Source organism: Chiloscyllium punctatum, chromosome 28 (genome assembly GCF_047496795.1).
Source record: "Chiloscyllium punctatum isolate Juve2018m chromosome 28, sChiPun1.3, whole genome shotgun sequence".
In the NCBI taxonomy this organism is placed as follows: Eukaryota; Metazoa; Chordata; class Chondrichthyes; order Orectolobiformes; family Hemiscylliidae; genus Chiloscyllium; species Chiloscyllium punctatum.
The window spans coordinates 5426811-5437558 of record NC_092766.1 but is presented as its reverse complement, the minus strand read 5'-3'; the positions used below and the strand labels follow the sequence as shown (position 1 = coordinate 5437558).

Below are 10748 nucleotides of genomic sequence, written 5' to 3'. Positions count from 1 at the left end.
CCCTCTCCCTCTCCCTCTCCCTCTCCCTCCCCCTCCCCCTCTCCCTCCCCCTCTCCCTCTCCCTCTCCCTCCCCCTCTCCCTCTCCCTCTCCCTCTCTATTCCCCTCTCCCTCCCCCTCTCCCTCTCTCTCTCCCTCTCCCTCCCCCTCTCCCTCTCTATCTCCCTCTCCCTCTCCCTCCCCCTCCCCCTCTCCCTCCCCCCTCTCTCTCTCCCTCTCCCTCTCCCTCCCCCTCTCCCTCCCCCTCCCCCTTGCCCCACACCCCTACATCAAACATTCCCCATCTGCTCCTGCTCCCCTCTCGCCCATCTCCCCCCCCCCCCCACCATCCCCGACCCCCGACGATGTGAGTCACCTCACTCGGTCTTCCCTTGGGGTTCACTCTCTCCATCGGCCGATGTTGGAGAGAGGAAACCCATTCTCTTTCATTCTAAATCCCAACCATTTCCCATGAGCGGGGTTGCAGAAACGACCCAAAGATATCTCTCACACACATTCCTTAACATCCTGGGAAATCTCTCCCAGTCCCAAAGGGTAACATCCTGGTAAATCTCTCCCAGTCCCAAAGGGTAACATCCTGGTAAATCTCTCCCAGTCCCCAAAGGGTAACATCCTGGTAAATCTCTCCCAGTCCCCAAAGGGGTAACATCCTGGTAAATCTCTCCCAGTCCCAAAGGGTAACATCCTGGTAAATCTCTCCCAGTCCCCAAAGGGTAACATCCTGGTAAATCTCTCCCAGTCCCCAGGGTAACATCCTGGTAAATCTCTCCCAGTCCCAAAGGGGAACATCCTGGTAAATCTCTCCCAGCCCAGGGTAACATCCTGGTAAATCTCTCCCAGCCCCAGGGTAACATCCTGGTAAATCTCTCCCAGTCCCCAAAGGGTAACATCCTCGTAAATCTCTCCCAGCCCCAAAGGGTAACTTCCTGGTAAATCTCTCCCAGTCCCCAAAGGGTAACATCCTGGTAAATCTCTCCCAGTCCCAAAGGGTAACATCCTGGTAAATCTCTCCCAGCCCCAGGGTAACATCCTGGTAAATCTCTCCCAGTCCCCAAAGGGTAACATCCTGGTAAATCTCTCCCAGCCCCAGGGTAACATCCTGGTAAATCTCTCCCAGCCCCAAAGGGTAACATCCTGGTAAATCTCTCTCAGCCCCAAAGGGTAACATCCTGGTAAATCCCTCCCAGCCCCAGGGTAACATCCTGGTAAATCTCTCCCAGTCCCCAAAGGGTAACATCCTGGTAAATCTCTCCCAGTCCCCAAAGGGTAACATCCTGGTAAATCTCTCCCAGTCCCAGGGTAACATCCTGGTAAATCTCTCCCAGCCCCAAAGGGTAACATCCTGATAAATCTCTCCCAGCCCCAAAGGGGAACATCCTGATAAATCTCTCCCAGCCCCAAAGGGTAACATCCTGGTAAATCTCTCCCAGTCCCCAAAGGGTAACATCCTGGGAAATCTCTCCCAGTCCCAGGGTAACATCCTGGTAAATCTCTCCCAGTCCCAAAGGGCAACATCCTGGTAAATCTCTCCCAGCCCCAAAGGGTAACATCCTGGTAAATCTCTCCCAGTCCCCAAAGGGTAACATCCTGGGAAATCTCTCCCAGTCCCAGGGTAACATCCTGGTAAATCTCTCCCAGTCCCAAAGGGTAACATCCTGGTAAATCTCTCCCAGTCCCCAAAGGGTAACATCCTGGTAATCTCTCCCAGTCCCAAAGGGTAACATCCTGGTAAATCTCTCCCAGCCCCAGGGTAACATCCTGGTAAATCTCTCCCAGTCCCAAAGGGTAACATCCTGGTAAATCTCTCCCAACGAGGAGACATCCTGGTAAAACTCTCCCAACGAGGAGACATCCTGGTAAATCTCTCCCAACATTGTGACATCCTGGTCAATCTCTCCCAGTCCCAAAGGGTAACATCCTGGTAAATCTCTCCCAGTCCCAAAGGGTGACATCCTGGTAAATCTCTCCCAGTCCCAAAGGGTGACATCCTGGTAAATCTCTCCCAACGAGGAGACATCCTGGTAAATCTCTCCCAACATTGTGACATCCTGGTCAATCTCTCCCAGCTCCCGTGCAACATCTTGGTTAAATAATCTCCTCTATATCTCTCTTGAGTGAGGCACCCATTGCGGAACAGCAGGGCAAGAGCTGTCTGGCTCCTCACCCCTATTGGGGGAAAAATTATCGAGATTGACTGAGAGAGAGAGTGAGAGAGAGACAGAGAAAGAGATAGAGGGCGTGGGAAAGGAGAGGGAATGGGAGAGGCGGTGTGTGGGGACAGTAGGCCGTCGAATGGCCTCCTCCAACCGCCCCCCTTCTCAAAAGAATCTTCCAATCCACTGTCTTTTCTCTCTCTCTCTCTCTCTCCGCACAGAGGGTGACTACGCATACCAAGGTAAGACACCGGAAGGTTTTTTGGTAAAAACCAGTGTAGTCCCCCCACCGTGACAAACATGGGCTTTGATGGGAAATCGCGCGGAGGGGGGGGGGGGAGTCCCTGGAAGGTGTGCAGCTCCCCCTCGGAGTCAGGTCTGGGAGCAGACCGGACTCTCTGTCCGCCAGGACTCCCAGTTGGGATCATTTGCTCCCACTCCCACCCTCCCTCTTCTGCGCGATCACGCTGATAACAGGATGGCTTCCCCACCCCACCCACACTCCACCTTCTCTCACTCTCAAAGACCCCTCTCCCTGCCTGTTCTGTCTGCAGGTACAAAGGTGGGATACGGATTTGCAAAAGGTAAGGATTCGCTGTTCTCTGATCTCACGGTTTTACTCACCGGGATTGGCCGGTCAGTTAGACCCAGCACTTCGATGCCGCACAGGGGCATATATCCATGCCTCCCTCAATCCTGAACACCCCGCTCGATTCCCTAATCCTGCGAGAGTTCCCAAAAGTGTTGTAGATAAGGGATTTCCGCACTTCCAGGTGTCCGGAAACGAAATTCCCACTCAGGGACCATCCTGATAAATCTCTCAAAGCCACAGGGCAACATCCTGGTAAATCTCTCCCAGCCACAAAGGGTTACATCCTGGTAAATCTCTCCCAGTCCCAAAGGGTAACATCCTGGTAAATCTCTCCCAGTCCCCAAAGGGTAACATCCTGGTAAATCTCTCCCAGTCCCCAAAGGGTAACATCCTCGTAAATCTCTCCCAGCCCCAAAGGGTAACTTCCTGGTAAATCTCTCCCAGTCCCCAAAGGGTAACATCCTGGTAAATCTCTCCCAGTCCCAAAGGGTAACATCCTGGTAAATCTCTCCCAGCCCCAGGGTAACATCCTGGTAAATCTCTCCCAGTCCCCAAAGGGTAACATCCTGGTAAATCTCTCCCAGCCCCAAAGGGTAACATCCTGGTAAATCTCTCTCAGCCCCAAAGGGTAACATCCTGGTAAATCCCTCCCAGCCCCAGGGTAACATCCTGGTAAATCTCTCCCAGTCCCCAAAGGGTAACATCCTGGTAAATCTCTCCCAGTCCCCAAAGGGGAACATCCTGATCCTGGTAAATCTCTCCCAGTCCCAGGTGTAACATCCTGGTAAATCTCTCCTAGTCCCAAAGGGGAACATCCTGGTAAATCTCTCCCAGTCCCAAAGGGTAACATCCTGGTAAATCTCTCCCAGTCCCAAAGGGTAAACATCCTGGTAAATCTCTCCCAGTCCCAGGGTAACATCCTGGTAAATCTCTCCCAGTCCCAGGGTAACATCCTGGTAAATCTCATCCCAGTCCCAAAGGGTAACATCCTGGTAAATCTCTCCCAGTCCCCAAAGGGTAACATCCTGTAATCTCTCCCAGTCCCAAGGGTGACATCCTGGTAAATCTCTCCCAGTCCCAAAGGGTGACATCCTGGTAAATCTCTCCAGTCCCAAAGGGTAACATCCTGGTAAATCTCTCCCAGTCCCAAAGGGTGACATCCTGGTAAATCTCTCCCAGTCCCAAAGGGTAACATCCTGGTAAATCTCTCCCAACGAGGAGACATCCTGTAAAACTCTCCCAACGAGGAGACATCCTGGTAAATCTCTCCCAACATTGTGACATCCTGGTCATCTCTCCCAGTCCCAAAGGGTAACATCCTGGTAAATCTCTCCCCAGTCCCAAAGGGTGACATCCTGGTAAATCTCTCCCAACGAGGAGACATCCTGGTAAATCTCTCCCAACGAGGAGACATCCTGGTAAATCTCTCCCAACATTGTGACATCCTGGTCAATCTCTCCCAGCTCCCGTGCAACATCTTGGTTAAATAATCTCCTGTATATCTCTCTTGAGTGAGGCACCCATTGCGGAACAGCAGGGCAAGAGCTGTCTGGCTCCTCACCCCTATTGGGGGAAAAATTATCGAGATTGACTGAGAGAGAGAGTGAGAGAGAGACAGAGAAAGAGATAGAGGGCGTGGGAAAGGAGAGGGAATGGGAGAGGCGGTGTGTGGGGACAGTAGGCCGTCGAATGGCCTCCTCCAACCGCCCCCCTTCTCAAAAGAATCTTCCAATCCACTGTCTTTTCTCTCTCTCTCTCTCTCCGCACAGAGGGTGACTACGCATACCAAGGTAAGACACCGGAAGGCTTTTTGGTAAAAACCAGTGTAGTCCCCCCACCGTGACAAACATGGGCTTTGATGGGAAATCGCGCGGGGGGGGGGGGGAGTCCCTGGAAGGTGTGCAGCTCCCCCTCGGAGTCAGGTCTGGGAGCAGACCGGACTCTCTGTCCGCCAGGACTCCCAGTTGGGATCATTTGCTCCCACTCCCACCCTCCCTCTTCTGCGCGATCACGCTGATAACAGGATGGCTTCCCCACCCCACCCACACTCCACCTTCTCTCACTCTCAAAGACCCCTCTCCCTGCCTGTTCTGTCTGCAGGTACAAAGGTGGGATACGGATTTGCAAAAGGTAAGGATTCGCTGTTCTCTGATCTCACGGTTTTACTCACCGGGATTGGCCGGTCAGTTAGACCCAGCACTTCGATGCCGCACAGGGGCATATATCCATGCCTCCCTCAATCCTGAACACCCCGCTCGATTCCCTAATCCTGCGAGAGTTCCCAAAAGTGTTGTAGATAAGGGATTTCCGCACTTCCAGGTGTCCGGAAACGAAATTCCCACTCAGGGACCATCCTGATAAATCTCTCAAAGCCACAGGGCAACATCCTGGTAAATCTCTCCCAGCCCCAAAGGGTAACATCCTGGTAAATCTCTCCCAGCCCCAAAGGGTAACATCCTGGTAAATCTCTCCCAGCCCCAAACGGTAACATCCTGGTAAATCTCTCCCAGCCCCAAACGGTAACATCCTGGTAAATCTCTCCCAGTCCCAAAGGGGAACATCCTGGTAAATCTCTCCCAGTCCCAAAGGGTAACATCCTGGTAAATCTCTCCCAGTCTCAAAGGGTAAAATCCTGGTGAATCTCTCCCAGCCCCAAAGGGTATCATCCTGGTAAATCTCTCCCAGCCCCAAAGGGTAACATCCTGGTAAATCTCTCCCAGCCCCAAGTTAACACCTTTGTAAATCTAATGAACCAATCACAGGGGCAGGAGGGCATGAACATGAAACATTCAAATGCTTCTGCACAAATCGTTCTCACCCACTGGTTTCGATTGCTAGATATATCCTGAGGGAATCAGGGAGGGGGAGGGGAACAGTGGTCTGAAGATGGGGTTTGTGGGGAAGGGTGGGTAGGACGGGTTGGATGGAGACTGAGGAGGGATAAGGATGAACATGGCTTCCTCTCTGTGGGGACTTGATCTGGGTTTGATAACAAGGGGCTAACATAGTTTCAAAACCGCTCATTCTAGGAACAACGAACATGACGTGAACAAATATCATTCCTTGCGCCCCCGAAATGGGAGCAACATCCCAGCACATTCCGATTTTCGGTCTCCCCTGAGAACAGGGGTCCAGAGGGACTGGGGTATGAATTTCCCCAACTCGAAAAGTCTCGGTGCTTCTGGTCAAATCGTTGCCTTCCACAAGCTGCCATCCTGGGAACCAGTCACACGTTTCGGAGTAATCTTGAGAACGTGGGTCCCCAGATTGGGTCCGGACGTCCCCCAACTCGATCGGTAACTTTGCATCAGAGAGGGAGAGCAGCGGGGCACTGCCTGAGAGTGTGGGTGGGTCAGTTAGAGATCAATAGCCTTTCCGTTTCACATTTCTAATATCCTCCTGCATTCTCTCCATCCACGGTTGACAATTACGGCCCTAAAGGTAAGGATCGGGAATTATCCAGGGGAACATTCGAGAGCGACTCCCACGTGATATTGGTTACAAATCAGACCCAGCCCACCCTTTCCCTGACCGGTCAGCTCGAGAGTTTCAGAGATAGCAGCTAGACCTGGCCGAAGGATCTGGGGACAGTTAGGGTACAATGGCATTTTCCTGACCCATTCTCACTAACCTCTCTTTGTGTTCTCTATCCACAGATAGCTACGGACCTGTAGGTGAGAATGTACAGTCTACGTAGTGACTCCTCAGATACTGAAGCAGTCTGGGTCCAAATGCCCCAAAATCTGGACAATATCCAGGCTTGGGCTGGGGAGGGGCAAGGACGCCACACAAACGCCAGGGTGTGAGCATCCCCAACAAGAGAGAATCTAACCATCGCCCCCTTGACAATCAAAGACATCACGATCAATCAATGACTGATTTTTTGTAAAGAGGTCCAAATGTTTCTGGTCAAATCGTTCCCGTCCACAAGCTGTCTGCCTTCGCGTTTCTGAGTAATCTTAAGGAGTTTGGGGTCCAGATTGGGTCTGAATTTCCCCAAATCAATTAGTAACATTGCATCTGAGAGAAAGAGAGAGCAGCAGGGCACTGCCTGAGAGTGTGGGTGGGTCAGTTCGAGTAAAATAACTTTTACATTTCACATTTCTAATATCTCCCTGTATTCTCTCCATCCACAGTTAAGCCCTACCTGAAAAAAGGTAAGGATTATGAAATATCCAGGGGAATATTTCCCCTCTATCAACATCCTGGGGGTTACCGTCCCCAACAAGAGAGAATCTAACCATCGCCCCCCTTGACGTTCAATGGTGTTACCGTCACTGAATCCCCCTTCCATCCCACTATCAACATCCTGGGGGTTACCGTCTCCAACGAGAGAGAGAATTAAAGCATAGCACCCCTGAAGGTCACAGATATTACCCTCACTGGTTGACGGATTTATTTCAAGAAGTCCAAATGCTCCTGGTCAAATCGTGCTCACCTACAAGCTGTCTGCCTTCTTGGGAACCAGTCACATCTCTCTGAGTGATCTAAAGGTCTTGGGTCTCCAGATTGAGTCTGAATCTCCCCCACTCTATCAGTAACTTTGTATCAGAGAGGGAGAGCAGCAGGGCACTGCCTGAGAGTGTGGGTGGGTCACTTCGAGATCAATAGCCTTTCCGTTTCACATTTCTAATATCCTCCTGGATTCTCTCCATCCACAGTTGTTCCCTATGGCCCTAAAGGTAAGGATTGGGAATTATCCAGAGGAACATTCGAGAGCGACTCCCACATGATATTGGTTACAAATCAGACCCAGCCCACCCTTTCCCTGACCGGTCAGCTCGATAATTTCAGAGATAGCAGCTAGACCTGGCCGAAGGGTCTGGGGACAGTTAGGGTACAATAACATTTTCCTGACCCATTCTCAATAACCTCTCTTTGTGTTCTCTATCCACAGATACCTACGGACCTGTAGGTGAGAATGTACAGTCTACGTAGTGACTCCTCAGATACTGAAGCAGTCTGGGTCCAAATGCCCCAAGATCTGGACAATATCCAGGCTTGGGCTGGGGAGGGGCAAGGAACATTCACACCACACAAACGCCAGGCTGTGAGCATCCCCAACAAGAGAGAATCTAACCATCTCCCCCTTGATGTTCAATGGTGTTACTGTCACTGAATTCTCCCCCTTCCCCCCCCACTATCAACATCCTGGGGGTTACCGTCTCCAACAAGAGACAATCTAACCATCTCCCCCTTGATGTTCAATGGCGTTACCGTCACTGAATTCTCCCCCTTCCCCCCCCACTATCAACATCCTGGGGGTTACCGTCTCCAACAAGAGAGAATCTAACCATCGCCCCCTTGATGCTCAATGGTGTTACCGTCACTGAATCCCCCTCCCCCCCCACAATCAACATCCTGGGGGATTACCATCTCCAACAAGAGAGAGAGAGAATCTAACAATCGCCCCCTTGAAGTTTGATACCATTATGATCATTGATTGAATGATGTGTTGTTTCAGAAAGTCCAAATGCTTCTGGTCAAATCGTTCCCATCCACAAGCTGTCAGCCTTCTTGGGAACCAGTCACATCTTTCTGAGTGATCTTGAGGTCTTGGGACCCCAGATTGGGTCTGAATCTCCCCAACTCGATCGGTAACTTTGCATCAGAGACGGAGAGCAGCAGGGCACTGCCTGAGAGTGTGGGTGGGTCAGTTAGAGATCAATAGACTTTCTGTTTCACATTTCTAATATCCTATGTATTCTCTCCATCCACAGCTGTTCCATACGGCCCTAAAGGTAAGGATTGGGAATTATCCAGAGGAACATTCGAGAGTGACTCCCACGTGATATTGGTTACAAATCTGACCCAGCACACCCTTTCCCTTACCGGTCAGCTCGAGAGTTTCAGAGATAGCAGCTAGACCTGGCCGAAGGGTCTGGGGACAGTTAGGGTACAATGTAATTTTCCTGACCCATTCTCAATAACCTCTCTTTGTGTTCTCTATCCACAGATGACTACGGACCTGTAGGTGAGAATGTACAGTCTACGTAGTGACTCCTCAGATACTGAAGCAGTCTGGGTCCAAATGCCCCAAGATCTGGACAATATCCAGGCTTGGGCTGGGGAGGGGCAAGGAACATTCACACCACACAAACGCCAGGCTGTGAGCATCCCCAACAAGAGAGAATCTAACCATCGCCCCCTTGACGTTCAATGGTGTTACCCTCACTGAATTGTCCCCCTTCCCCCCACGATCAACATCCTGGGGGATTACCATCTCCAACAAGAGAGAGAGAGAATCTAACCATCGCCCCCTTGAAGTTTGATACCATTATGATCATTGATTGAATGATGTGTTGTTTCAGAAAGACGTAATACTTCTGGTCAAATCGTTCCCATTCACAAGCTGTCAGCCTTCTTGGGAACAAGTCACATCTTTCTGATGGATCTTGAGGTCTTGGGACCCCAGATTGGGTCTGAATCTCCCCAACTCGATCGGAAACTTTGCATCAGAGAGGGAGAGCAGCAGGGCACTGCCTGAGAGTGTGGGTGGGTCAGTTAGAGGTCAATAGACTTTCCGTTTCACATTTCTAATATCCTCCTATATTCTCTCCATCCACAGCTGTTCCCTACGGCCCTAAAGGTAAGGATTGGGAATTATCCAGGGGAACATTCGAGAGCGACTCCCACGTGATATTGGTTAGAAATCAGACCCAGCCAACCCTTTCCCTGACCGGTCAGCTCCAGAGTTTCAGAGATAGCAGCTAGACCTGGCCGAAGGGTCTGGGGACAGTTAGGGTACAATGGCATTTTCCTGACCCATTCTCACTAACCTCTCTTTGTGTTCTCTATCCACAGATACCTACGGACCTGTAGGTGAGAATGTACAGTCTACGTAGTGACTCCTCAGATACTGAAGCAGTCTGGGTCCAAATGCCCCAAGATCTGGACAATATCCAGGCTTGGGCTGGGGAGGGGGAAGGAACATTCACACCACACAAACACCAGGCTGTGAGCATCCCCAACAAGAGAGAATCTAACCATCGCCCCCTTGATGTTCAATGGTGTTACCGTCACTGAATTCTCCCCCTCCCCCCCCACAATCAACATCCTGGGGGTTTACCGTCTCCAACAAGAGAGAGACAACCTAACCATTGTCCCCTTGACGTTTGACAGCATTATGATCATTGATTGAATGATGTGTTGTTTCAGAAAGTCCAAATGCTTCTGGTCAAATCGTACCCATCCACAAGCTGTCAGCCTTCTTGGGAACCTGTCACATCTTTCTGAGTGATCTTCAGGACATGGGTCTCCAGATTGGGTCTGAATCTCCCCAACTCGATCGGTAACTTTGCATCAGAGAGGGAGAGCAGCAGGGCACTGCCTGAGAGTGTGGGTGGGTCAGTTAGAGATCAATAGCCTTTCCGTTTCACATTTCTAATATCCTATGTATTCTCTCCATCCACAGTTGTTCCCTACGGCCCTAAAGGTAAGGATCTGGAATTATCCAGGAGAATATTCAAGGGCGGCTCCCACGTGATATTGGTTACAAATCAGACCCAGCCCATCCTTTCCCTGACCGGTCAGCTCGAGAGTTTCAGAGATAGCAGCTAGACCTGGCCGAAGGGCCTGGGGACAGTTAGGGTACAATGGCATTTTCCTGACCCGTTCTCACTAACCTCTCTTTGTGTTCTCTATCCACAGATACCTACGGACCTGTAGGTGAGAATGTACAGTCTACGTAGTGACTCCTCAGATACTGAAGCAGTCTGGGTCCAAATGCCCCAAGATCTGGACAATACCCAGGCTTGGGCTGGGGAGGGGCAAGGAACATTCACACCACACAAACGCCAGGCTGTGAGCATCCCCAACAAGAGAGAATCTAACCATCACCCCCTTGATGTTCAATGGTGTTACCCTCACTGAATTCTCCCCCTTCCCCCCCACAATCAACATCCTGGGGGTTTACCGTCTCAAACAAGAGAGAGACAACCTAACCATTGTCCCCTTGACGTTTGACAGCATTATGATCATTGATTGAATGATGTGTTGTTTCAG

General features: G+C 51.0%; 1 protein-coding gene across 1 annotated transcript in view; it reads right to left on the bottom strand.

Moving 5' to 3' along the window:
* LOC140453866 (uncharacterized) overlaps positions 1 to 390 on the bottom strand; it is a 109191-nt gene extending 108801 nt beyond the window's left edge. Inside the window, exon 1 of the mRNA XM_072548727.1 lies at positions 326 to 390. Within this exon, the coding sequence (XP_072404828.1) occupies positions 326 to 390 (65 nt within the window). The remainder of the gene's footprint in view (positions 1 to 325) is intronic.
* Positions 391 to 10748: the final 10358 nt, after the last annotated feature.